At 49.9% G+C, this 27,331-nt stretch overlaps 9 protein-coding genes across 9 annotated transcripts; 5 read left to right on the top strand and 4 right to left on the bottom strand.

The window, feature by feature from the left end:
* Positions 1 to 897: 897 nt before the first annotated feature.
* Positions 898 to 2,703, top strand: CDV56_105549 (putative lysophospholipase; the record flags this gene model as incomplete). The annotated part of the gene is made up of 3 exons (XM_026759168.1): positions 898 to 1,876; positions 1,940 to 2,304; positions 2,362 to 2,703. 3 exons carry the CDS (start codon positions 898 to 900, stop codon positions 2,701 to 2,703), a joined length of 1,686 nt encoding a protein of 561 aa, XP_026613805.1.
* A 3,638-nt stretch (positions 2,704 to 6,341) lies between these two features.
* CDV56_105176 (NmrA family NAD(P)-binding protein) lies at positions 6,342 to 7,464 on the top strand (the record flags this gene model as incomplete). Its single annotated transcript, XM_026758795.1, has 2 exons — positions 6,342 to 6,985; positions 7,050 to 7,464. The coding sequence occupies 2 exons, from the start codon at positions 6,342 to 6,344 to the stop codon at positions 7,462 to 7,464; spliced, it is 1,059 nt and encodes a 352-aa protein (XP_026613804.1).
* Positions 7,465 to 9,248: 1,784 nt separating this feature from the next.
* CDV56_104941 (histone chaperone napB) lies at positions 9,249 to 10,453 on the top strand (the record flags this gene model as incomplete). The annotated part of the gene is made up of 3 exons (XM_026758560.1): positions 9,249 to 9,372; positions 9,452 to 10,279; positions 10,332 to 10,453. 3 exons carry the CDS (start codon positions 9,249 to 9,251, stop codon positions 10,451 to 10,453), a joined length of 1,074 nt encoding a protein of 357 aa, XP_026613803.1.
* Positions 10,454 to 10,708: 255 nt separating this feature from the next.
* Positions 10,709 to 12,783, bottom strand: CDV56_104739 (SNARE domain protein; the record flags this gene model as incomplete). Its single annotated transcript, XM_026758358.1, has 2 exons — positions 10,709 to 11,395; positions 11,773 to 12,783. 2 exons carry the CDS (start codon positions 12,781 to 12,783, stop codon positions 10,709 to 10,711), a joined length of 1,698 nt encoding a protein of 565 aa, XP_026613802.1.
* A 1,140-nt stretch (positions 12,784 to 13,923) lies between these two features.
* On the top strand, positions 13,924 to 15,882 carry CDV56_104477 (uncharacterized protein; the record flags this gene model as incomplete). Its single annotated transcript, XM_026758096.1, has 1 exon — positions 13,924 to 15,882. The coding sequence occupies one exon, from the start codon at positions 13,924 to 13,926 to the stop codon at positions 15,880 to 15,882; it is 1,959 nt and encodes a 652-aa protein (XP_026613801.1).
* A 1,465-nt stretch (positions 15,883 to 17,347) lies between these two features.
* Positions 17,348 to 19,951, top strand: CDV56_104076 (putative C6 transcription factor; the record flags this gene model as incomplete). Its single annotated transcript, XM_026757695.1, has 8 exons — positions 17,348 to 17,419; positions 17,470 to 17,493; positions 17,582 to 17,703; positions 17,755 to 18,230; positions 18,286 to 18,584; positions 18,640 to 19,071; positions 19,132 to 19,373; positions 19,441 to 19,951. 8 exons carry the CDS (start codon positions 17,348 to 17,350, stop codon positions 19,949 to 19,951), a joined length of 2,178 nt encoding a protein of 725 aa, XP_026613800.1.
* Positions 19,952 to 20,004: 53 nt separating this feature from the next.
* CDV56_103970 (SDR family oxidoreductase) lies at positions 20,005 to 20,956 on the bottom strand (the record flags this gene model as incomplete). The annotated part of the gene is made up of 4 exons (XM_026757589.1): positions 20,005 to 20,271; positions 20,324 to 20,527; positions 20,589 to 20,836; positions 20,902 to 20,956. 4 exons carry the CDS (start codon positions 20,954 to 20,956, stop codon positions 20,005 to 20,007), a joined length of 774 nt encoding a protein of 257 aa, XP_026613799.1.
* Positions 20,957 to 21,821: 865 nt separating this feature from the next.
* CDV56_103740 (putative integral membrane protein) lies at positions 21,822 to 23,253 on the bottom strand (the record flags this gene model as incomplete). Its single annotated transcript, XM_026757359.1, has 6 exons — positions 21,822 to 22,173; positions 22,256 to 22,728; positions 22,793 to 22,860; positions 22,910 to 22,946; positions 23,011 to 23,030; positions 23,085 to 23,253. 6 exons carry the CDS (start codon positions 23,251 to 23,253, stop codon positions 21,822 to 21,824), a joined length of 1,119 nt encoding a protein of 372 aa, XP_026613798.1.
* A 2,764-nt stretch (positions 23,254 to 26,017) lies between these two features.
* On the bottom strand, positions 26,018 to 27,260 carry CDV56_103327 (uncharacterized protein; the record flags this gene model as incomplete). Its single annotated transcript, XM_026756946.1, has 5 exons — positions 26,018 to 26,151; positions 26,249 to 26,318; positions 26,382 to 26,704; positions 26,758 to 26,913; positions 26,969 to 27,260. The coding sequence occupies 5 exons, from the start codon at positions 27,258 to 27,260 to the stop codon at positions 26,018 to 26,020; spliced, it is 975 nt and encodes a 324-aa protein (XP_026613797.1).
* Positions 27,261 to 27,331: the final 71 nt, after the last annotated feature.

Here is a 27,331-nt window from a genome sequence, read left to right as displayed (position 1 = left end):
ATAGCTATGCCTATTCTGATCAATTGGCAGCCTGAGGTTATATAGGTAGCTTGTGCTAATTGAACCATCTGACGGTATTGCAATGCCTCGTCAACTTACACAGCATAACCAAGCCTTAGCTCTAAGACGACGACGTATGTGCTAATGAATGATTGACATGAGTCGTGATATATGCCCGCAAGAGGATTCTTTCAGCTTCATAGCTGTATTGATGTATCTTCCGTCAGCGCGAGTCGCATGGCTTGAAGTCTCCGGGATAGAAATGTCAATGCCCAACAGCCAACTGGTTAACCTCCTACCCGTACAACGCACAAAAGCTAATTATGTCACTGTCTAATGGTAGATAATGGCTTTCTGGTTTCTTCGTCTGAGATCAGCGTAAAGACGATGAATACCCTCTATTATTGCCACAATCATCCATGTTCGAGGGCTGTGAAATCGCAAATCTTACTCCGTACAATGTGCTTATTCCTGTCTCTTACGGTGGGGCGCACTTTTAAGGTTACCACACAAAAAAATCTCTCATTGCGCTGGTTGTTCACGGCCAACCACCGAAACCTCAATGCTTCCGCTGTACGTAATAGGACAGCCGTTGGTTGGAGTAACTCCAATTCTTCCCCAGAACGATGTGAATGTGAGTACGTACTTCTAGAACTGATCCAAGGCTGGTTGAGTTCTTTTCCTCGTAAGCTTGTGTCTTGAATGAACTTTGTACCTGGATTGGATTCATATATCGTCACCCCGCAATCGGCGTCCCGCTGAAATAATCGTTGATCGACGTGAGCAGTCGACCTCATCAAGACTCATTAAGACAAGTTCCGGGGGCGAATTGCATGTAGAGAGTTCTTCGGAGACTGCGGTTATTCTTTGGCGCATCAAGTGGGCTTGCCTGACAACATGACGGCCGCAGAGGCAAACATTCCCGAGTTGCTCGAGGAGCAAGCGGACTCGATCCCCGAGTCTAGGGTATTGATTATCATGACCGGAGGGACGATCTGCATGAAACAGTCACCTTCAGGGTTTGTGCCAGCCCGAGGATTCCAGGAACAGTGCCTGGCCCGCGTGCCTACTTTCAACGATGGCTCCTCCCCCGCGATGATGGACGTTGTGGTCAATGCAGCTGGGGAGACCAGACCGCATCAGAGTCTACGAACGCCGCAGACGGCGTACGGCCGCCGGGTGCGATACACAGTGTTAGAGTTCGAGGAGCTACTGGATAGCAGCTCCATCGACGCCAAGGGTTGGACCGAGATCGCACGGACGATCGAGCGGAACTACACACTCTTCGATGCCTTTGTCGTGCTCCACGGCACCGACAGCTTAGCATATACCTGCTCCGCGCTGAGCTTCATGCTTCAGAATCTCGGCAAGACGGTCGTTCTTACGGGAGCACAGGCTCCGATGCTGGAGCTACAGAATGACGCGACGGACAACCTCCTGGGCTCCTTGGTTGTGGCGGGCCACTTCGTGATCCCCGAGGTGTGTCTGTATTTCAACAACAAGCTCTTCAGGGGCAACCGGTCGTGCAAGGTGGCGGCCAGTGACTTTGCGGCATTTGACTCCCCCAACTGCCCGCCGCTGGCGGTGACGACGTCGATGCGCACCAATGTCAACTGGGAACTTGTGAACCGGCCGAAGAATATCAAACACTTCAGCATCCAGACAAATCTGGATACCACGCACGTCGCGTGTCTTCGCATCTTCCCTGGTATCAAGCCGGAGATGGTGGACGCCGTGCTGAAGCTTGAAGGACTCCGAGGATTAGTGCTGGAGACATTCGGCGCGGGAAACGCACCGCACGGCCAAGACAATGCCATGACCAACGTCCTCGCGGACGCGATCAAGAGAGGGATCGTCATTGTTAACGTCACTCAATGTAAGCTCATTGTCTTATAGACGCGCAGGCCCTTTTGCTGTGAACGTTTCTGACCACAACCAGGCCTGACCGGCAGCGTGAGCCCCGTCTATGCGCCGGGAATGAGTCTTTCCCGCGCAGGTGTCGTTGCAGGTCTCGATATGACGACAGAGGCCGCTTTGACCAAGCTGTCCTACCTTCTGGCTCTTCCGGATTCCACACCCGAGTCTGTGGCCAAAGCCATGTCGGTCTCGCTTCGCGGAGAGTTGACTGAAGTGTCCCAGCCGATGTTCCGCCACCCTGACGGTGCGCTTCCGGAGCGGGTGCAAACGCTCACCATGCTGGGATACGCGATCGCGCAGGGAGATCTCGAACGCGTACAGGAGATCTTCAAGATCGAGCATCACTGGATCTTGAACGACGCAGATTATTCCGGAAACACCCCTATCGTAAGAGAACCGTCTATTTTCTGACGCGGAGGAATGAAACTAACACGTGAACCGCAGCACCTTGCCGCAACCTCTCCGTCCGTCGAGATTCTCCGCTTCCTTCTGCTGCAGGGAGGGTCAGTGCATATTCGAAACCGCAACGGGCGCACACCGCTGTTCCTCGCCGCCAATGCCGGGCTATCAGAGCATGTCATCTTGCTGCGCAAATCAGGCGCGCATCTGCATTCCGAAGAACGACAAGCGGCGGAACTCCTTGCACGGCGCAGGCCCGCCGTTTGGGGTCTAGCCGGTATTGGGCCGAGGGAAGTTAGCGACCGCGAGATGGAGGAAGAGGACGAGTCGCTTCTGGGACGACGACGAGAGCTTCCGAGTCGGATGCTGGCTGGCTCTGCTCCTTGATCTTTCCAGACCGTTTCTTCTTCTCCGCGATGGAAACCAAGACATGGTAACCGACGAATAGACCTGATCAGTCACTTGACCTGTGCGTCTGGTTCTAGATCAAAGGGCGTGACTCTGTTCATTTACCCAGCTTGACGAATTATACAGACGTCTGATTAGACCGAACTATAGGACTTAAGTAGACTACTTATAACCTCTTAGTGCACTGGTAAACTCTTCAAAAACATCCCTGTGTTGAGGCGTAGAGTCTCAAGCAGAGTTGACCCTCGAGGACGGATTTATAAAACAATATAAAAACGTGACTAAAAGCCGCGGAGATAGGCATCCCTAAGGCGATAAGCCTGGCCAGTGGCCAACTAATAAGGGTTCCGTTCTCACCACCAGAACTGAGTAGATAGTCCTCTGCAACCTTCATCTCTGCCTCTCTACGTCCTACGATCTACCTTACAGTCTGTTCAGTCTAGTGGCTAGCTCGATTGTTGTCCGGGGAGACCCCGCATCGGGGAATTGCGCCATCAGGAAGATAGGTAGATTTACACTTTCCACTGACCAGTAGAGATGGACCACCTCACAGTCGTCACTCGGCTGTACCTTGAGAACCGGTGATCAAGCATGTCATGTGGTTGATTAGGATTTTTCTAGATGCTCCCTAGTCGTTCTAGATGCTACCTATCAGTGCTGATATTACCTGAGGTGATTTGGTGATTGATTTCGTCGCGGTGCGATCCGTATGGGCAATGGTGAACTAGGAAATGCGAAGTCCACAGCAATGCGAATGACGAGATGAGCAGCGCGGATTGATGAAGATTGTGTCATTCCGCTCGTGATGGGGATGATCGTGATGTCGATTGTTGATTGTCGCCTTGGCCAGCTGCCAGTGCCAGCATGGAAAGCAGCAATGATGAGGAACAATCAGCTTCGATTCCGGAGTCCGGAAAGAAGGGGCCGGAACTACGGCTGTAGGCTCGAACCCGTCACTTGACCATGGGCCATAGGCCATAGCGATTAATTTACGGATGAGTACTCCTGTCTGCGGATTCCTATGCTAATTGTAGTTTGGATATCCGCTAGACAGCTGTAATCTAGTTGTTGGATGCTTCACTATCAGATTACTAGGGATTGATGGGTCAATATACGTAGTCGGTGCCTTGCAAAGTGCAACTGCACAACCTCGTGGGAAATTCCAGCTCAAGATTGGCTGTCCTTATATCCCGAAGGGGTCAGGACTGGCATGCCGGATGGGTCTGGGAACAAACGTGCTCTGAAGGGAGGATTCCGCTGGTCATTCTTGGGATGATGTTGGAGATTATTCAGGCTCTTGCGAGGCTCAGAGTCAGGAGTAAGAAGCTCTTGGCGCAATGTCAATAATGATTGAATTAGCATCAGGTACGGAGTCAGCCCAGCTACCACTGCTATAAACTTTTCACGAGGGTCCATACCTTGCAACCCCCGTTTGCAGCTTGGAGGCTGGCCCCCTAGGTACCCTGTTGCACGGAGAACGGAGGACTCCGTATAGACCATATCAATTTTGAAGAAGTTTCGAACGAGTTATCGATGAGGTTGAGGTCAAGACAACCTGCAATGGTCTACGGAGTACAATGATATAGGATAGTTCTCGAATTCTGATTGGCCAGCAAGCCGATCATCCTACAGCAAAATACCTACAATTATCAAAAAAAAGAAACATAGCCATCTAGACATAAGCATATATTCCTGGCGCATGAATAATGCCAGTATCAAAAGACCCTATTATTTCTCATCCCAAGTCCTACGCTCGCAGTGACATTATTTACGGATACTCCAAACCCCGAATTTCGAAGCGTATCTGATGTGTCTGCCATCATCCCTGAACATCAAAGTGCATCCCGGGTTACGTAAATTAAAAGAACGTGTATGGCTCCAGGTGCCTCCGCTGCCTTGATTCAGCCAACATCTATCTCAGTGAAGATTCTGGTGAATTCTGCCTCAAAGCGCGGTTATTGCGATCATGCACGATCGACTCGAATTTCCTGTCCTGTCAATCTGCCCACCTGCCATCCGGTGCGTTGTCGCGGTCTCATTCCGTCTTGGTCCAGATTCACTGATGAATCGGACCATGTGGATTCTTTTACTTGAATGATAGGTAAGGTACTCTGTCTTAGGTACGAAGAACAACATAGCGGCTGCTTTACCAACCCACGTTTCTCAATCAGAGGCTCCCTTTAGGTAGGGTCGAATACTCTGGTGGGAACCATGAATTCATTGTCGGGCAATATTCGATCTCGAGGGTTCATGAAGATAGATAGTAGATAGACGGAGTGAGTAAGGTCCTGCCCGAAGCCAAGTTCTCATTACTCGATAGTTTGAGTTGTTCGGACCTGAATCGGAGGCATGGATGACGCTCAAGACACTGAACAATAATGAGAGACAACGACGAATGATTCTCTGTGATTCCTTCATTCTCTCATAAGTCTCTACGAGTAACAGTAAATAATTGTTGGCAACCCCAGACGATCCCAATCCAGACCAATCGACTAGTTCCTCAAGCATTATTATTAGTCGGGAAGGTCTGGGACTCTGCGAGTCTTGATCCGTTCCATACACATCGCAGAGTAAGTTATATAGGCCCAATCTGTGCTACACAATCAAATCCTGCATTTCGTACAGCCAAAACCATCCCATCCTATATTCCCAAAAGAACTCTCTTCTACTCGAGAACAAAGAGGGACAAGAAGGACAAGAAGGACAAGAACATTATATTTTATTCTTAGTTTATCAAGAAAGTGGGCTGCGAATCTCGGAACCGACACTTTGCGCTGGATCCACGGCCAGCGTCATTTCTTATTGTAATTTTTTTTTCTTCCATGTCGCTCACGGGGTCTGGAGTCTTTCTGCGAGTGCTGATTTTTTCCCTAAAAATTCTAGTGCGTGACCCATTTGAGTTCTTTATTTTTTGCTTAGTTTGAATGCTTTTTATTATTTCTATCTATAAGATATGATTTAACTATCTAACGGCGATGTCCTGACGGCCCCAACGTCACCAGAATCATTACCTTGGGGGCACCGAGAAAACCACTTTGGGAGCAACATACAGCCGTTATTGATCTCATTGCACAATTAGCTCAGCTGATTGCGGCATTATTCTATGGTTGAAGTGGTTGCAAGGTCCACGTTGAGGGGCTTCAATCGATTCCCATTACTCCATAGCTCTACCACTAAGGTACATAGTTATACAACTGCTGCCCCCTCCTCCGCCAATTTACCCCACTGACTTTTTTTTCCCTCCTTGCCCTCATCTCTGTTCTGAAGCTGCGCCTTTGGGGTCGAGGGTTTCATTTTCTTTCAAATACTGATTGAAGGCTCTCAGAGTCGATCTTCATACACACCACGATCGTACGGGCCGTTGTCTCCCTTATAGAACCCGCTCCAGCCCTACTCCAAACCATCTTCTCCCATCTCCGATCTCCAGACTCACCGTTACTCTATTGGGTCAGACATCTGCGCCTGGTCCTCCGACTTGCTTCCCCTTCCACCCCCTTCTACCCCGCATCCTCTATTTTCGCCCTTACCCCTTCAGCCGACAACATCATTCCAGGGTCGAAGAGCTCTTCTCTTCCGTCTGACTGTCGTCCGTTCCATTCCAGAGATCAGCACTCCGAATGACACAACAAAGGAAAACCATTGCCGTCGTGAATGCGACGGGCCGTCAGGCTGCCTCCCTTATCCGCGTCGCTTCCGCCGTCGGTCACAATGTACGAGCTCAGATCCATTCCCTCAAGGGAATCATAGCGGAGGAGCTGCAGGGACTCCCCAACGTCACACTCCTCCAAGGATCCCTGCTCAATAACACCGCGTTGATGGAAACCCTGTTCCAAGGAGCGAACCTGGCGTTCATCAACACAACATCACAAATGGGAGACGAGGTCGCGATTGGAAAAGCACTGGCGGACGCTGCGAAGCGAGCAGGGACCATCCAACACTACATCTACAGCAGTATGCCAGATCATTCGGTTCATGGTCCATGGCCTCCCGTACCACTATGGGCTCCCAAGTTCACCGTCGAGAACTACATCCGGCAGCTTGGACTTCCTGCAACCTTTGTGTATGCGGGGATTTATAACAACAACTTCACAAGTCTACCCTACCCTCTTTTTCAGATGGAGCTCATGCCGGACGGGAGCTTTGAATGGCATGCGCCGTTCGATCCGAACACTCCATTGCCTTGGTTAGACGCCGAACACGACGTGGGGCCTGCGCTGCTTCAGATTTTCAAGGACGGGCCCAAGAAGTGGCACGGTCATCGGTAGGTTACCCAAGAGAATACCCCGGTAATCGGAGACAGCTGCTGACGGTTCTGTGTCGTACAGGATCGCCCTTACATTCGAGACCCTATCCCCCAACCAGGTGTGCGCGGCTTTCTCGCGCGCCTTGAATCGTCCATGTCGTTACGTGCATGTCCCCAAGGTTGAAATCAAAGTCAACATTCCCACCGGATACCGTGAACAGCTCGAAGCTATCGAGGTGGTCTTTGGGCAGCACAACGCGCCTTACTTCCCTCAGCCCGAGTTCTCCCGTCCTGCAGCCGGTTCGCCCAAGGGGCTGGGTCCCGCCAATGGTAAAGGCGCCGGGGCGGGAATGATGCAGGGCCCTGGAGGGGTCGTCTCACTTCGAGTCACCGACGAGGCTCGGCAGCTGTGGGAGGGATGGAGAGACATGGAGGAATATGCGCGAGAAGTGTTCCCGGTCGAAGAGGAAGCCAACGGGCTGGACTGGATGTTGTGATACAAAGCACAAGTTGAATTATTCCTCCAATTTTCCATGAGTGCACTCATTGTTGCATTGGAAGATCATTGGCCAGTGGGAACAACGTCGGGGTGCTTGTTGAGAGCGCATCCCTGTCATCAGCTGATATAAGAAAATATACCCCGAGGCCTTTGCGTCCAGTCGCTGAATGAGACCCAATTGGTCCGATACGGAGGGTTGTATTGTCTATGCGCCACTATCGACGCTGTGTCCCGTCCTTATCTCTCTCTCTCTCTCTCCGTCTCACCTCCTCTTAATCATGATTGTCGCCTTCGTCCCGCTTTCACAATAATTTTTCAATCGCATTGCTGGCGAACGGGTTTTCGTCTAATTTCTTGGAGACTCTCTCATAACATGAAGGAACCATACACACAGCAACACAGCGTTTCAACCTCAGCTTACAAATGGGCCGAAAGCTCGCTCACTGATTGTGTGCTTGGATTGGAAATGGATGTCACGAACTCTCTTTTTCTTATTTAATGTTCTTCTCCTGTGCTATGACTGACTCACGAAAGGTTTACTGCAGGTATGGCTGCGGTTAAGGTCTGCCACCAAAAGTTCTTTTCCTTCTTACAAGTACTATCTATATTCCCCTCTGGAGTTTGGTAATCAAAATCTCATATTGGTGGCTGTTGTGACTTTTCTGTTGATTATACTCTTCACCCTCAATCAAACTTTATCTGATTCTCACTTTGACCTCGGATAGCTCACGGTTCACCATAGCCCTCACCACTGGCTGAATCCCTTCGCTTCAATCTGAGATAAATACTCCATGTATCCAGACTAGAGAGTAGTTCCCATCGCCCTCAATATTGAATCTCCCCGCACAGGTCTAGATCGCCACGACACGACACGAGTCAGTACGGCGTTTAGTCTGTAGTGTAGACGTAGTCAAGATAAGAGAAAAAAGCAACGCCCGTCTAGGACGATAAGATCCATAGGTGATAGTCAGGTACGGAGCCTAAGCCTGCCAGCCTGGCCCATTGCTTTTTCCCATGTCGATCATTGCGCGTGGCGTTTGTTAATCTTGACTCTTGAGTGTGAGTCCAGTGCCATGTCGATATCCATGGGGTGAAATTTTTGGTAGTAATTTGTAGCAAGTGATTCCTGGTATTTGATGGGATGACTCTACTAAGTGAGGTCTGTTTGAGATTGGCAGTCTTGATGAGTGCTATGGAGTATGGTGATTTGGTTGTGATTGCTACTCAAGAGTAGAGTAAGCCTGGACTGATGAATCTCAGGCAGTAGCAACTTTCGTGGATATGTGATTCAACTGGACATGTATGTCAAGGTCCAGCTGGGTCACTTGGAACTCAACCTTGCAAGGTTAGAAGAGAGATATAGACAGAGTATACTGCTATTACTTTGATACTAGCTTAACATTCCTTTCATACTACCTCATGTAGTACCAACCAGTAACAGTCCTCAGGTATGATGGTAGACTAGGTACCTCTGATTGGCTCTCCTCCTTAGTCAGGAACACCTCGAGCGGTGACATCACCTGACCCTAAAGCGGCCATCCGCCGAGTCGAGAACGGGTCAGCAATTATTGCGATTGCCCGCGTTACCTTAAGTTTCAGAATTTTTTTTTCCCCTTCTTCTCCAAATTTTTCCTATCACCATCTTCAACTGATTTCTCACGCGCTTGATCTGTACAATTTGCTCAATTCGTTGCTTTATACCCCTATACCCCAGTTCGCTCACTGCTTTCCTCATTACCCCCTTTTCTCCTAGCTTATCTCTCCTCAGCCTTATCGGTAATCATGGGTGCCGAAAACGGCCAGAAGTCGCTTCTTGAGCGCATTGAGATGCCTGAGATCCCGATGGAAGTTGCGCAGGAGTTTGCGCTCCTGGAGCAGAGATTTATCCGTGCTGAGACTGAGCGCTGTAAGTCACCGTCGCCATTCGCCTTTCCTGGGGTGTTACTCGTCCACCTCATTTGAGCACAGGAATCTAACTCGTTTAGTGCGCCGGTCCACTGTTGAGAACCGCCCTCTGTGGGAGAAGCGTAGCGAAATCATCTCCAAAGTCCAGGACGACTTCTGGGTTCGTGTCCTCTCCCACGCCCCCGCCGAGATCGACGAATACATCCAGCACGCCGACGCAGCTGTTCTGGGCTCTGCCCTGAAGGACCTCACTGTCGAGAGATTCGAGGTCGACGACAAGGGCAATGGCGAGCCGCGAAGCCTTCGTTTCACCTTCGTGTTCCGCACCGGCGAGGAGAACCCTTTCTTCGAGAACGAAAAGCTCGTCAAGGAGTTCTACTGGCGCAAGAAGATCACCAAGACTTCCAAGGGCAAGCGGAGGACATGGGAGGGCCTCGTCTCTGAGCCAGTCCGCATCAACTGGAAGGAGGGCATGGATTTGACCAAGGGATTGCTCGATGCTGCCTGTGATCTGGCCGAGGCCGAGAAGAAGAAGGGTGGCGACCGCAAGAAGCTCCCCGAGTTCGAAAAGCTCGCCGAGAAGATGGAGGAGCTCGAGGCCGCTGCGATGGAAGATAACGAGGAGGACGAGGAAGACTTCCCCACCCCTGCCGGAACCAGCTTCTTCGGGTTCTTTGGTTATCGCGGCAATGTTGTCTCCGCCGAAGAGTCCAAGGAAGCCAACAAGGAGGATGATGAGCGGTTCGAGAAGGCCCTTAAGGGAGAGAAGTTTGATGATGAGGAGGATGACGACGACGAGGAAGACGACGAGGAAGACTCCTTCGATGAGATTGAGATCTTCCCTGACGGCGAGGACCTTGCGATCGCTCTCGCCGAGGACCTGTGGCCCAATGCTCACAAGTATTATGGTAAGGGCACTCTGCCGTTAAGACGATGCGACCGTAACTGACTCAATTCCAGGACAATCCTTTGAGATTGGCGATGATTACTCTGAAATCGATGAGGACGAACTCGAAGATGAGGAGGACGAGGGTGAGGACGAAGAAGACAACTCCCGGCCCCGCAAGAAGGCCAGGGTTTAAAAGCATCGTCCTGCTTGATTTTTGATTGAAAATGCCATTTCGTTACTTTCGTGCCCATGGGTGGATATCTGATATCTAATCACAATGCGATCACCAAAATTAGTAGTAGCACCAAGACGAAGATGAGAGCCGCGATGCAGAATGAAGACATTGTATCTAATGAACCAAAATGATTAGTTGACTAGTTTCTGCCTACGTTCTCGTCCTTTACCACAAAAGCAATGTGGAATTTCACTGGACGAACAGACAGAGTACTCACTTACCTTCGTTCTTTCGCACGATGTGCTTTATCCGTGACATCCCGTCGCTCAACTTGCCTCCAACCCTATCAGCCAACGTATCAACCTCGTCGATCATGACGGCCTGCTCTTCCAGCTCTCTCCCCATATCATCCGCCTGTTGTCGTAGGTTGCCCACGGTCTGAAATACCCCGTCTAGCTGTTCATCTTGTTCATGCATCAGCTCCATCTGCCGCTGCTGCTCAAGAGCAGAGTAGTAATCGTCCCCGCGATCATCCGCAGAGGGAGACAGGACATTATCAAAGTCGGCCGGATTCGGCAGTCCCGACGTAGCTGTCCTGGTACTGCCAACTGTGTCGGCAGTCGTGACGACCCTCTGCAACTCCTCTCTCATCTTCTCGACCTCATCCCCGACCTCGTCCACCAACTTCCGTCGGCGTGCGACTTCCTCGATTTCGAGGCCATACCGGTATGGGTCTTGCTCGATTGCGCGGACACTCTCCACGAGATCATCTAGATCCGCGGTTAGGTCTGTTAGTGTAGCCTCGAGCTCCGAGCGAGCTTGTTGGAGTTCTGGATTTGATGGTGATTTGGCGAGAGATCTGATACGGAGGTATGAGGAGAAAAGGGGCCTGCTGGATTGCAGCGTCGACAGGACGTCTCTGTACCCGGCGAATGCGTTAGATTTCCTCTGCCGAGTCACCTAACGGGGGAGAAAGTGGCCAGGCTTACGCTTGTACTTGAAGGAAAGGGTCTGCACTATCCATGTTGTATATATCATAAATCGAAAGGGCACCAAATGAAGATTAAGTAGAGCAACTGTAGGGCCGCTGGCTAGTGAGAAGATATTATTGACGCCGTGTTGAGTTGAGCTGAATTGTTGACACCAGTCTAGATAGCTGGATACAGTTGGTTCGGCGGTGTGATCAGCGGTAAGTCGGGCTATATTAATATCTTCACGTGATATCTCTCTAATCCGCCAATTTCAATCGACTCTGCAGAAAGATAACTCTACAATTTATGACAACCGTGTCAGAATGTACTGAAGTAACCCATGGTAAAAGCACGGTGGAGACCAACATGTCTTTGGCTCCACGTCTCCTTCAGATACCTCTCCGCTGCTCGATTGAATTCCCGCCCTCGAGCGTCAATCACTGCCGGCTTCACGCTCCAGCTCCGGACGCGGCGTCTACAGTCGCAATCGCGACATCGCAGCTCCAGGTCGTTCTTCCACTCCTTCCAGTAAATGTCCAACGGATCCGCAAAGCGACACTCTCTGACGCCACCATCAGTAGTTTTATCATCCAGATGACAACATTTGTCTTGAGGACTTAGAAATAGCTTCGCCAACGTTCTGGGTGATTGCTTCAGCATGAACCATGAAATCAGGCTGTATTCGTTCTTTGCATCCCGGTGCCAATCCTTCGGGCCGTGTCTAAGAAGCATACGCTCCATGAGCTCCCGCAACATTCGTAGAGCAGTGTGAAAATCAATTTCAGTTTGTTCATCAAGATAGCTCCTCAGACGAAGCCTTTTCCTGCCGATTTCTGCTTCCACATGTCCCCATTCCAACGCTGCGTAGATATGATCGAGACTCTTATCGAAGTTCATCGATCGGCTCCTATGCTGTAGGAGGTCGTCGTACAGGTCCGATGCCCAAGTCAGTTCTAGAGGCCGCTCAGGACCATAGGTAGCTGATTTCTCCCGGTCTTCCACTTGCGGCATCTCCGTATCAAGGGAGGCATCCGCAAAGTGAAAGAGCACATGCAATCCTCGTTCCAGTGTTTGTGCGAGTTTCAATTCAGCATTGTAATCCATCTCAGGATTTCCGTCATCATTGTACGGGCCCCATACAGAGGGAATGATACGCCGTGCTAATTGGCTTGCAGTACGTTGACGGTAAATGAATCTCGGGAGTGTATGCACTGTGAGAGGTCGCTGGCCGCCTGTCTGCGGATCCAGTGTGATAAGAGGAGCAAAAGCATGGATATCGTGCAGGCGCATGAACCAGCGGCAGATATGCGGCTCGAGTGATCCGATGGTCTCGTATGTCGATTTGTTGACAAGACGGAGATTTAAGACCGTGGCCATGTCTCCGTTTATGATGATTTGGAATAGTATATCGGCGACATGGCCGAATAACACTTTTGTTGTTTCCATTTGTGCATCCAAATTCTGCTGAACGTCCGCAGGATTAGCCCATTGCTTTGGTTTTCTCGACTTCACGGCAAGAGAAGAGCTTACAAAAATCGTATCTTACCTTGACAGTGAAGTTCCCTTATGTAGTTTGTCCAAGAACTGACATGGTTGTGTATCCAATAATGCGGCCAAGCACATTGGCCCTCCTTGCAGCAAGGCAATAATGAGCTGATGTGTACAGTGTACTTGGGCAAACGATCATAAACGGTGTGACGCGTTGAGTATGGTCTTGGCCGTCATGTTTGTGTCGGGAAGGGTTGAGTATGTTATGCAGGTAGTCAGACGATCACAGCTTGACTGGCCAATGCTCAGAGTGAGGACTCAAGATCCAAGCTGAGTTCTACCTGCAGACAGTAGGCCTTTCCCGTGAGAAATTGAGTTCGCTTCAGAGAAGCGCAACTCGCCACGCCTCATCCATGACAACGGACAGATCTTCGTACCAGGATTCGCCGTTCCTTCTTTGCATTTTCATCAATTTGGCGGCTCCCTGGAAATATCATACGGAGCAGATGGAACATTGAGACTGAAAGCTAAAGTGTCTAGCTCTTCCAACATGATCGACATAAAGTGTAAGATCAACGGTCTGACAACAACTATTGCCTGATAGACTCAATAGTCGGTCGATTAGTTGTCAAAGTGGCTTGCGGGGAACAAGCCCCGTAGCACGCACCATCGTGAGGCATGAGAATAGGGTACGTTGGATTCTCGACCCTGTATTAGACATCATATAATGAGACTGATGGCAAAATGGCTAGGAAAGATATTAGGTGTCTGCTGGTGGACGAACTGTCCCCATAGTTCTGTTTGGACTCTCCTCGACCTAAACCCAATCGGTGATTTCCCCTCAGGCAGAAAATTTCTGGACAAAAGTTGAAATGTTTTCCCCGCAATTTCTCCATCTCCAAGTCAATCAAGTCAATCAAGTCAGAAAAACGCGTGCCAATCTAATCGGAATTAGTTTGCGGTTTCATAAGTGCTATGCGACATCCATAGCGATCTCATTTCACTTCTCTTTCCCTGTTCAGCGCACGAATGCCGCATCCACGACCGCTCCCACTCCCCGAGGAGTGGACAGATCCTGACGCTTACGTCGACGCCCTTCTTTCCTTTACGACCTCGTCTGAGCTATTCATCCATGTGTGCGGGGGTGTGCATATATTGGACTTTCTGACTCGCGACCCGGATTTGTACGATTCACTTCTGCCACAGCATTGGCGGACATTCTTCGAGAAGCATGACATTCAAGATATACTAGACCTGTTGTTGAGAGAAGATATACCGCCACTGTTGCAGCAGAGTCGCAAGTTTGCTGAAAGTGACCAGAGTCGGCATGCAGAGGCTCGTTGGAGAGGGCAGCCTCTCCCTCCAATCGACCTTCTGGATTACATTCATCAGATCCGTCGTCTTAGCCTGGGGAGAGATTTCACATCAAGACAGCCTGGCAAAGTGTCGCTACCTCACCATCTTGCAGTGGGAATGAATCAGAAGAAATATCATGAGGTTGCGCACTTCTCCAAATACGTCAATGCCTTATGTGACACCGTAGCCGAAGAACGGGGCGAGGCTATATCGCACATTGTCGACTTCGGATCAGGACAGAACTACCTTGGACGGACGCTGGCAAGCCCTCCTTACAACAGGCATATAATCGCAATCGAACGAAAACACCAGTTCATCAGTGGCGCGAAAGGCATGGATATTCATGCCAAATTGGCGAAGAAGCAGAAGAAGATCGTTTACAAGACCAATAAAACGAGGAATCGCACGGGCTTGGAGGATGATCAGGATGCGACAGTGACACCAGCCACTCCTGAGGTGGAGATAGTGGAAGACGTACCTAATGGTGCTTCCACCGAGCCTGGCGCTGGTGATGATGATGACGCCACGGTTTTCAATGTTTTGCTGGACATTGATATTCAACCGGATGAGTGGGGAACGAGCCCTTACAAGAATGGACCACCCAAGAAATTTGTCTCGGGCAAGAAAGAAGACGAACCTATGTTCAAAGGGGCCATGGATTACATCGAGCACGAGATCAAGGACGGATTCCTGGAGCCCATAATCAAGGATGTGATTAAGTCTCGATCTTCGGAGATCCAAGACTCTCAAGGCTCCATCGTCGACCAAAACTCGAGATCCGAGGGAAAGTCAGACGACCCTAAAGTCATGGTCATCTCCCTTCATTCATGTGGCAACCTTCTTCATCATGGTGTCAGATCTTTAGTCCTCAACCCGTCTGTCAAAGCTATTGCAATGATCGGATGCTGCTATAATTTGGTGACTGAGAGACTGGGCCCGGCCACTTACAAGCTCCCCATCCTCCGCACTCAACATCCCCGTTTGACTCAAGATGCCTGTGCGTATGACCCTCATGGGTTCCCCATGTCGAAACGTCTGGAATCGTATGAACATGTCAGTGGGACTGGCGTGAAATTGAATATCACCGCGCGTTCGATGTCTCTACAGGCACCCTACAACTGGGGCAGAGAAGATAGCGAAGCGTTCTTCACGCGGCACTTCTACCGAGCCCTTCTCCAGCGCATTTTTGTCGACCGTGGCGTAGTAGAGAAACCTGTCAACCCGACGGATCTCTATGGATTGGAGACTGGCGGTCCTGATGCGGTAGGGAATCCTTTGATTGTCGGTTCGTTGCGAAAGGCCGCCTTTACGTCGTTTTCTGCATACGTCCATGCTGCAGTGGCGAAGCTGAGCAAGGACCCGCACAATGGCGAAAAGGTGAAGGCAAAGATGGCCGGCATTACAGAGGAAGAAGTGAAGCGCTATGAAGCGGAATACTGGCCCCGCAAGAAGCATCTTAGTGTCACTTGGGCTCTGATGTCTTACAGTTCAGCACTCGTCGAGGCCCTCATCGTCGTGGACAGGTGGCAATTCCTGCGTGAGCATGACTCTGTCAAGGATTGCTGGGTCGAGCCAGTTTTCGAATACAGCGAGAGCCCTAGGAATCTCGCCGTGATCGGCATCAAGAAATGATTCCGTGACCTGTCCTTTGGCAGAAGTAGTGATGCATACACGCTTTGACGATTCGCTGCGAGGTATTCACGGTCATTCGTCTAGCATGGCAGCAGTCGCATTGTCATCCATGAGGCATATTCGGTGTTATTACTGCTATTACTCGCAACCTAGACCAGACCCGAAGCATGGAGCAAAGACACGCCCCTCATGACGCCCGCTCATCGCAACGCGGATGCCGGATGCGCGTACAATACCGCGAGGCGACATGAAAGAGACCCTGCGCTTTCTGGGAAACCCAACAGAGCGACCGCCAGCTAGAGGTCCCCTGTGTTGTTCTTCATCGTTTCATATGGAAGAAGGATAGAGTCACGATTGATGACCTTGTATAGACATGTTCATGTGCAGAAAAATCCATAGAGTGCGCATGTAGTTTCTTTTAGACCACATACCAATGCAGTGACGAGGAAATGAGCAAAGGATACTGCTTCTCTTCCGATATGGTTATTTCTCGAGATACATGTCTCAGTTGTCCCCATGTTCAGAGTGACTGCGGTCGACGATGGAATCTTGGCCTTTGAATCAGAACTTTGGCTGATCGAACAATTCAGTTTAGGGCTGGCTGAAGAGGGATCAAGCTGTGTATTTATGGCCTCACGTAGATTCATTATCAACATCAGTGATGGTATGTTTGATTTGGTTTCAGCATGGTCGTTGTTAGGAACAATATATGACCTTACTAACTTATGCTTTGTACGAATGGTTTGCTGAAGGGATTGCACATCGGCAAAGAGAGAAGAATTAGGTCCTATTGTATGGCGGACCCAGGATTCTTTCAGGGAGGTATGCTGGGCCAACTTCACCAGACTCTCTAAAACCCTCTTTCCATCCTCCTTCTTTCAAGGACATGCAGGGGCTTTCCACTATCCAGTGCTTCCTCATCCTCAATGAAGAGACGGGTCACCACACAAGCCACATGGTATTGCCAGTAGGGCAAAGGATCCATCTCTGTATCGGTATCTGCAGGGGAGTTGGAGCCGTGTTCCTTTTGTATTCGCCAGGATGCTCTCCCGTTTTTCACCGGTTTCAGGTCCGAGGCTCCTCACTTTTGTAGATATGGACGGGCATCTTCATTTTCGCCGTGGGCCTTTCCAAGTTCCAACTTGCAGGCTCCATGGGATACAGATATATAGCAGATTCTACCAACGGAATCTAGGCTCAATAAAATAATAGACAGATCAACGAGATTATACGGGTAAAAGAGTGATTTCCTAGGTGAAGTAATGGGTTTGCTCTGATAGAGAGACAGAGTAGTAATCAAAGTGATGCCTGAGTGGCTGCCGGCCCTGTCGGAGTCCGCGGATTCCGACACCACTGTGCGTCATGACTCCCAAGGCAACACAATTCACATTTGACGAGACACGAGACTATTTTATCCCCATCTTGCCGAGTGCCGATAAATCTACTAGTCTCTGTGGGAGTCAATATGACTGACAAGCGAAAAATGGAGGCCGAGGGTACCGAAAGTGACAGTAGGGAGCTTCTCAACCGGCGCGCGGTGAGTCGAGGGCAGTATGGAAGGGATTGCATGATGCTAACAAGCTGCAGTGTGACCAATGCCGCCTCAGAAAGGTATGAAGGTTGTGGAATTGATGCTCCTGAGTGCTTGAGGTTACATTGAATTGCTCTTATCTGGTTTGACCATGCATATTACCGACAGGTACGCTGCGATAAGCGATCGCCATGCTCGAATTGTCGCAGTGCACGAATCGTCTGCCGCTCAACAGGTGCAGGGCAGAAACCCAAGGAGGATCGGAGGCGGGTCCTAATTTCCAGCCAGTAGTAAGTAGGAAGCACTTGGCCCAGTCAATGCTCTTGTCTGACTTGCCGCAGCGAGAAGAAGATCGATCTTATCGAGGAACGACTGGGCAACATTGAAGAGGTCCTCCATGATTTGAAATCTAGCCTTGCTCGCAATCCCACTACTGCTGAGCCATGCTACCACACGACTCCTGTCTCGAAGCAAATGACTCCAGATGCATCTGGGTTTGCCTCCAATACCACAGCTGCGTTGGAACATGACTCTGGTACTGGGTTTGAGGGTAACTCATCCCTCGCGGCTCATTCCGCCTACGCAAGTGCGTTTCTAGAGACCGTCGTCTCGCGCAGCGCGCCTCAAGTATCTACCCCGAAGATCAATGCAGCGCTCACGGCACTCAGACAGATCGTGAACATGCAGAGTCATCCACCTGGGTCTTCATCAAGAGAGGTTCCGTTGCCGAATCAGAAAGGTGGTCGGGTTTCGAACTTACGAGATCTGGACATGCCCCCGATGCAGGTGGTTCTGCCAATTTTGCGCCAAATAAAAGGTATTTTTCTCTCAGCTTTTCATAACAAGAGTGGCCGAGGTTGACGCATGGCTAGAAACTCCCCCTTTTGGCTTCGCATGCTACTTTCCTTTCCTCAGTGTTGATGACTTTATTCAAAAATGCCGCGAGGTGTACTTTGCAACAGAAGATTACTCTGACGCCACGTTCATGGTAGCCAATTGCGGCTTGTATCATATCTTTATTGAGTATGGCTTCCTTACGGAGAGCTCACAGATGCGAGCCGATTACCAGAGGTACATCGAGCTTTGTCGGAGAAATTTCGAAACCGTGCTCGCAAGCTTGACATTGTTGATGCCGGCAAGACCGGAGTCAATCGAAGCGCTTACTTTGGGAGTAGGCTATCGGCCCCCTCTTGCTCGGCCAATTCAGCTAACGTTCCTTCTCTTAGGCTGTTCATGCCATTGAAATATCCAAACCTTCGTTTGCCTGGACGCTGACGTCAAATGCAGCTCGGCTGTGTCAGAATCTTGGATATCACCGGAGCTCATCGATGAATCAGATGAGCGACAAGGAGAAAGAAAAAGCGCTTCGGCTCTTTTGGTGTGTTTACTGTCTCGATAGGGGTCTTTCACTCAGGCTAGGGCGCGCATCATCTATACAGGATTATGATATTACTATACCTGAGGAATTTGTCGCCCTCAAAGTCGACGAACCTTGGAAAACAATTTATCACCTATGGGTGAAAGTCGCTGTGATTCAAGGAAAGGTATACGAGCAGCTGTACAGTCCGGCGGCTTTAAGTCGGCCGGAAAGCGAAAGGATACTTTGCGCTCGTCGATTGGCCTCGGAGATGGAAGTAGCCGTCATGGAGCCATTCAAGGTAGGCATTTGTGGAGATCAAGTTACCACAAGGGAAGCTTTTTGATTGACAGATTACTAGAAGCTCGAAAGCTCGTCACATCCTGTATCTGATATTGAGGGCTTCTTAATCAAATCGGATGAAGTCAGCAGGTTGGCTATATTGACTCTGATATACAGAGCGATTCCTGCATCTGGGGACTCCCCCACCACTTTTGTACCCGAATGTATAGAAACAGCTCGGGCTGCGTTGGAGTCGCACCAGATTTGCATGACAAGTTTGACGGAGAGCAACGAGGCTACGAAATGCTCATATCTGCATTGGTGAGTTAGTCAAGCCACATGTGTGTTGTCTCGATGAAGGGATGTCCGTTCTCTGATGATGCTTCAGGTCTATTCTCTATTCCCCGTTTGTCCCTTTCATAGTTCTCTTTTGCCACGTCATTGAGGTCTCCTCTCGAGACGATCTTGCAAGACTCGAAGACTTTGTTTCCTCACTCGGACCGAACTGTTCCCTTTCCGAGGCAATCGCGAAACTCCATAGCCTTTGCCAAGTACTCAGCAACGTTGCGAAGTTATATGTGGAGGCGAGAGCACAGGCCCAAATACAAGAGAACCAGGATCTGGCATCGGTGGGTCAGGAGTTTGATACGTATCTGAGCGCCCTTGGCTTGGCCCCTGCATCAGGAGTCGGCGGTTCCCGTTGGAACCCTGCTGCCTCGGATTCTTTGGCGGCAAGATCTATGCCTGCACTTGAGAACAGCATGGAAGGACAAGTCCTTCCGGCTGGCATCATACCACAAACACAGCTGGGAAACTGGTTTTCTGGAAATCAGCATATGATGGGATTGTTGGAGGAAGATATGTCACTATGGGATCCAGCTACATGGCCTTACTCTTGAAATGTGACAACAAAGGTACCTTAGTTTGCCGAACTGAAACGATTCACTTTAGATTAAATACACTTTCCACCGTCGACGATCATCTCAGTGCCATTGATGAAACTGCCTTCATCACTCGCAAGGTACAAACACATATTCGCCACGTCATCTGGGTCGGTCAACCGGCCGAGGGGCACGTTGCTTATAAACCTTTCACGATTCTCAGGCGTGTCCTCCATGCCGGTGAACATGGAAAACAGACCCGTCCCGGACAAGAGCGGACAGACTGTGTTGACGCGGATATTGTGAGGACCGTACTCAGCCGCAAGCCCTTTGGTGGCCTACTGTTGTCAGCTGGTAGAGTCCAACAAGAATCAAGGACAGGAGCCATACGTTGGATACAGCACCCTTGGATGCATTGTACCACACCAATCCCGGTCGCGGCCTCGAGGCTCCCGTGGAGGAGATGTTGATCATGGAACCTCCTTGGCCCTGCTGGATCAACCGACCCATCAATGCTTTCGATCCCAGGAAGATGCTCCGAACATTGACATTGAACACCCGTTCCCACTCCTCCTCGGTGACTTCCAAAGTGGGCTGTATGGCAGGGACGTCAGCTAAGCGACAGGCAAGCAGTTGTTCATCTGGTAGTCCGAACCTTATTCCGGTATGTGGTTCCCGCATTGTTCACCAGCACATCCAACCGACCAAACTTGGCAAAAGCAAGATCCATGACCTCCTCCCAGTCCGAAGCGCTCGTGACGTCCATCTTGTGGAAGACCAAGTTCTCGGGATTCTGCGCGGCGATCTTCTCTCCGTTCTCGACATTGATATCGGTGAGAATGACCTTGGCGCCCTCCTCACCGAAGCGGCGAGCGATGGCCGCGCCGAAGCCTGAGCCTCCCCCTGTGGACCTGGTTAAAGAGTCTTCACGGTACTGCATGAGTGCTTTGAAGGAACCGAAGGGATACCTGTAACAATGACAACCTTGCCCTGAAGACGGGCACCTGCGGGAGCTTTGGTCATTCTGATTGCGGCGTATGTTAAATCCGAGATATATCAACAATCGTACAGCATATGTCACGTATAGAAAAGGCAAAGAATTAGGCGACACTTATATATACCTAAAGCCTAGAAAGCAAAGAGGGGTCAACTCGTGCGGAGAGACCGTGGCGCAATGCCGACTACCGAGTCCTATCCGTCCTCAGCATCTGCACACACTTCCTCCCACGGGTGATCCAACTCCATCAAACTCGGATATTTTCGAATCTACATATACAAATCCAAGCAGCTATTCAGCTCTTGGTTGCGTTCAAACATGCTGAGCTAAAGACAAATGATGTTGAATTGTGCGGGGTATTTTGCCTCGATAATACGTACCTCCATTCCCCCGGGAAGAAGGCCGCGACACCTACCGGAGTTACTCCATAGCCTGGCTTTACAACGACTGATTAAGGACTGAGGCCGGACTGGATATACCATGTCTCTTCCAGCCCCTGGTGCGTATAGTCCATACCGGTTGACTCACAGGTGTGCACAGGCTCGATTGTCCGATCTGCATTGAAATCGAAGAGACCCGTACAAACGCAAAGCAAAGCACAACCTCAATTCGGATTGGTCTCAGATCAGTCTTTTGGTATAGATTGACCTTGAGGAGCAAGTATCCACTATTTTCATTTCCAATGTATGTTCAATCATCCAGGTATAGAATAATTACAATGACCGTTATGGAATGTTCATCAAGAGTATTTCGGTAGAAGTGAGAAGTGAGAAGAAAGAATAAAGATGGCGAGGGTATCATCCGCGGTAGCCAATTTTAACCAACGTAAAGAGTGTACCTGCTTTCGGCCCCAAAAACGCATGTCGCTCTCATTAAATAGGTACCAGGCCCTTACTGAGTCGTTACCGACGTCGACACGTCCACCGTCTTCATGATACCCATAGATTCCGACGGCACCGTCCGATGCGTCGATGTAGCGCCCCGAATAGACGTCTCGATCTTCGGTTCCCCCTGCGCGTTGTGCATGAGGATCTCCTGGTCGGACCCGGTATCCATGTAACTCATCTGGTGTTTGCTCCGGCTGCTCCTCCTGTCCGTCCGGCTCTGTTTCGTCACCTTGCTGAGTTCATGTGTGGAGGTATTCGTGGCTTTGTTGCTTGAGTATTCGTGGTAGACTCGGCTGATCAGAGCGGAGAGGGCGGGGAGGCAGGCGCAGATGACGCCGATGGCGATTTCGGCGTTTCTGTGAGAAGAAGTTGCTGGTTAGTGCTTGAGGTTGTGGAATAGTGTGTGTGTGTGTACTATTGTCGGGAGGGAAAACGCACCCAAACATGTTGATCCGCATAAACGAGTAAGTCCCGTCCTTTGACTGGCCGGTTTTGAGAATGAGGATGAGACGGACTACGCTTGACGCGCAGGCTAGCCCTCCGGCACCCAGGATGCCCATCACGCGCAGCTTCTTTCTCATGGGCATTTGTAGACTCAGAGTGAGCGGCAGGGGGACGAGGAGAATGGTGATGTCGCTGACTACGCTGACGACCGCGTCCGCGAGGATAATTGCCGACTGATCCAGGCAAGTGCCTGGTGTCGAGTCGTCCCAGAATTTCGCAATCGGGTTGCAGATGCGGATTTTGACGATGACGGCGGGGATATAGTAGAGCAGCATGATTACTAGGAAGACGTAGATGAAGAGGACGGCTTTGCGGTAGGGGCTGAACACCCTTGTCATGATCCAGAGTAGTGACACTTTGGTCAGGAATGCCGTGGGTCCGTACATGACCATCGTCACGTAAACGGTCTACGGTGGTTGAGGTCAGGAACTAATGAATCTGTTAAGAAGATATGGGGGAAAGCAATCAGACCTTTTGAAAAGGGATCAGGTCGGATTTTGGCACATCATCCTGATGCAGTCCACCCCCATAATGTCCCACTGCGGACTGTTAGCTACCAGGGTCGCAATCGGGATGACCGATACTGACTGATGAGGGCGATGACAGAGTACATGACTCCGAGGAACTATCTCTCCCACCCGTGTCAGTACGGATAGTCATATAAGCGAATTGTTGAGGAAATTGTATACCCAAGCGCCCATGCAAGTCCCTGTACGATCGTCAGTCTTTCTCACAATAGGTTAAGCAAGTATTGACCACGCACAGTCTTCCTTCCCGAACCCGTGAAGAATGAAGCGTCGAGTGTAGACGCGCAAACCAAAGAAGAAAGTCATGGCCACAATGCATAATGTCTGGGTCGCTGTATTCCAATTCTGCGTCGTCTTGTCCACGGAATCGCCAGCATCTCGCCCAAGCAACATTGCGAGAGCCATAGTGATGGCTCCCACAGTACACCTGAACAAGAGATACCTAGTTCTGGCTCTGATTAAGGAAAGCTTGAGCGCGGAGAAGAAGGAACATTCAAAGGGGGATGGATCTATGACATGACGGATCAGATATGAATGCTACTTGTATGAAACGGCACTGTGGACTACTACCTATTCACCCATGAGGAATAGACTAGACTATCATCTAAGAGCGTTGTCTCTGCAGATTCTCCATTCTTCAAGATCGATTTGGTAGTTGCCAGTTCCACACCCCTGACCTTAGGGACAGACGCCAACCGTCCAAGCACCACCAGAATGGTAGACTTGACGATCGATGGTAACTTGGAATCATCCGTTCAGTCCCTAATTCTACAGGTATCAGCCGAAAAGTTCCTGCAGTCGGAAGAAATTGACGATCAGGGAAGTAAGAGTACCCCATTGGCCTGGCCAATAATCCGTAACCTGAGGACTTCATGTAATGATACACATCACTGACAAAATTAAAGATGCTCCATAATCCGCCTGGCGTTCTACCCACTTGTAAATTTCTACAACAAGGATTTCGAGGAAAGTAACATCATTTCATTGGAATGAGGTTGTCCGCCGGCATCATTCACTGAAAAGCAGGACGAGCGTTGGCCTCTTGCCAGAACCTGATCCATGATAGAGCACGGAAATCCTACCTAGCTCTTGGACAGGAAGTAGGGAAGGTCCTTTCACAACCATACGGCATGTTCCCGTCCGGTTTACTCTCTTCCGGCGATATGGATGGAACCATCATACTGGACTACAGTAGTTAGAGTGCTGGACCGTATACCAGATACGGCAGATGGCGTTTAACTTACCAGTGCCTAGGCACTATCTGATGAAGTCTACAGGGTAATAATATTCCCATGCTGCGCCCAAAATTCGGCCAGGATTCGGCCGGTCTCAGGCTAGTTGACGAAGACCAGACGGGGGTTATCCGCTGAGAAGAGACAAGACAGTTGTCAGCCAAGAGAAATTGATTGGGCTAATAAACTGCTCAGAGCAGGGTTAAGCTGTCGACGAAATGACCGAGAAAGTCAATTCCGTTGAGCTGCTGGTCTTAGTCCTAGAGTACAGAGAACTTCACTCTTACTCCGTACAGTAGATAGATCCGATCCCATCTTGGATGCATGGACCCTATCTTAGTACGAAAGTAATCAGATGGTTCATCGCGATAGCAGAACCATGGTAGACTGGTAGCACAAGGCCTAAAGCATGGACCGATGAGAACAGCTTTACTGGAGTCGGAGGCATCAATATTCAAGAAGGCCCAAAAAGAAAAAAGGAAAAAAAATTTCCCTTGTACTAATGATGATCATTAGTGTTTCTCTGACATGTTTCTCTGACAAAGGCATCTACCTTCATGCAAGCTTCATAAATCATACCCCTGTTACTTACATTGTTACGACCATGGTCTCTACGGAGTAAGGCCAACAATACCTTACCTATAATCCCCACAGTGGAAGCCACAGCGGAAATCGGGGCCCACTTGCCGTCCGCCGCGCCGCCCCTAGCGGTGACTCTTACCTGATTAGGGTAAAGATTGGAAGGTGGGTATTACCTTCACTGGAGTGTAACAGTAATTTATGTTATCACAGCAGTAACTTTTCATGATAGTTGATCATCAAGGTTATTTTACCCAAGAGTTTACAGATATGTGAATCCATCAAATTCAATGAGAACTCATACTGTTGTCATAATCTGTGATATCTACATTCTACTCCAGCATCCAAATATGACTTTCAACTGACGGTATTCTGAGCACAGGTGACAGTTCTCATGAAGAACAGGGAAATTTCAAGTGGAGGGACTGCAATAGTGGCTCAAACTACTGTGACTAGCTTCGGACGATAAACTCTAACCTGCCTGACGTCTGTCGATCACTTGTGATCACCATCACAAAATGAGCATGGCGTGGTCTTCAGAGCACAGGAGTTGTTTCAGGCCTCCCCGATGGAGGTTCAAAACAACTGGATTTCCGAAGGCGACGTCGTTCTTTCAGTCTCTCTTAGGTGGTGGAAGCAGGATTCAGTGTGTCGATTTGCATGACTAGTACTTTGAATTGTCGGGGGTAGCCTCATTGTCATCTTAATCCCCGGCTGAAACAGGCCTCAGTCCAGTGTCAACTCCGAAGTCTGTCCCAACTCCCAAGGTAAGTCCTGACTCGACTCCCCGAGTCCCAGGTCGTGTGTCTGTGGCGGTTCAGAATTTTCCGCCTGGGAGGTTGAGTGGTTGACTTTGCACTTGCAGGGGTACTGTGGGCCCCTTAGTCTCTTGGTACTTGGTAGGTAGGTCCAGACGTAAAAGTACTGGAAGGATTGCCGTTGTGTGACTTGTGTCTTCGCCTCGGGGAGTTCCATTGGTATCTGACTGCAGTTTCACATTTGGAGTTATCAGTGATGGAGAGATTGCGTGATCTTCTCCTATTCCAGCTACCATCAAATCAGAACACATGGATAGTCTCAACCAGGATTGAGGAGTGGACCGGTGACTCTGGTCATCCCTCAGCATTTACTTATCCCGTACAGTAGTACTCCGTAAACCCGACTGGCCTACTCCGTGCATCGGCTTCAGACCGTGGAGGAAGGGATAAAACCATGATATGTCTCCTATTAGACTTTTTGATTGTCATTCCTCGATATCCTGCCAAGGCTCGTGGTTTGCATGGTCATACCATCGTAGCCTTACTAGCCTAGCATACCCAAGGTGTTTCTGAATAACCAATTTCCTCCCTGCCAGTCTTCTAAAAGATTGCCATCATATTTGGAGGAGATGACACTCCACCAGGCATGTTCAATGGCACCGAGGCGACGAAGAAACTCCAGCGCTGGAGCTCCTGGCATGTGCGCGAGAGCGCTTCCAGATCGAAAAGCTCCCCTGTTTTATCAGTAGCATCAACCGTTAGCACTTCAATCTCTCACTCTGTGGTCTTTGCCGAGACCTGCTGTCTCACTGATCAAGATGGTTAACTTACCAATCGGCATTCCCCATCCGGCAAGCACATACTCATGCAAGAACACGTCAGGATTCTGGGGCGGATAGACCTGTCATGTCACCATGTGTCAGCTGAAGCCACACATTCCCTGTTTCCAACGGTCATGTCTCACCTCCCAGCTGATCGCATCACTAGCGATCGCCGCAAACCCAGTATTCCACAGCCATCGAAGCACGTCAGTGGTTGCTTCGACTCCTGCGTGCTCTGGGCTCGGGTTATCCGAGTACTGCTGCTTCTGCGCATCGGTCATGATAGTATCCCATTCCTTGGTAACCCCAACTCGTACAAAAAGGATGTCGCCCTTTTGAAATGTGATGTTGCATTCTTTGGCGATCTCCACAATATCCGACAAGCGCACCTGATGGGTGGAGAAGGTGGTATATCTGATCCCCTTATTCTCTGCCCATGTCGCGTAATCAATCAAGACTCCGCGTCCTAGATTATGTAATGAGTGACTAGATTTCATTAACACACGAGTTAGAGCTTACCGGCAATTCCCTCCTTCGCCCAGTGCTGCAGACCGATTCGATTGTTCTTACGGTCATTGATCTCCTCAACAGTCGTGCCACCATAGAATACACGCTCTTTCTGCCCTGGAACCGTCTGAGAAAAGTGTCTTAATCCATCCCATTGACTACTCTGCTCTAGAATAATGACCGTCAGTCCTGAAATTTCGGATCTAGGCTTGGCAAGACCTACGAGGATTCATCGTATAAATATCATCAAACGCGACTCCGCCAAGCAGCGGAATGATCTGATGATTGCAGGGCTGTCGGTTCAGATTCGGATAATCAAGCTTCGTCATATCCCAATTCATTGTCACTCGTCGGCCGGTCTTGATCTCAGCTGCAGCTGCCTTGGCCACCACTTCTGGGGTTAGAATGGCGAGTTTTCCCACTCCCTCTTCGTAACTCCCCGGCTTTCCAACCCAGACTTGTCTGGGGTTGGGGAGTTCATCGAAAGGAATATCCCAGGGAGAGTAACTTCCCATGATGCGATTGTCTAGAGGTAATTTCGGGACGAGATAAGTTGAAGACAAGACTATCTAGTGTTGAGTTTAAG

The sequence above is a fragment of the Aspergillus thermomutatus genome (genome assembly GCF_002237265.1).
Source record: "Aspergillus thermomutatus strain HMR AF 39 chromosome Unknown NODE_115, whole genome shotgun sequence".
Classification (NCBI taxonomy): domain Eukaryota; kingdom Fungi; phylum Ascomycota; class Eurotiomycetes; order Eurotiales; family Aspergillaceae; genus Aspergillus; species Aspergillus thermomutatus.
The sequence above is the reverse complement of the archived record's forward strand: the minus strand, read 5'-3'. Positions and strand labels throughout refer to the sequence as shown.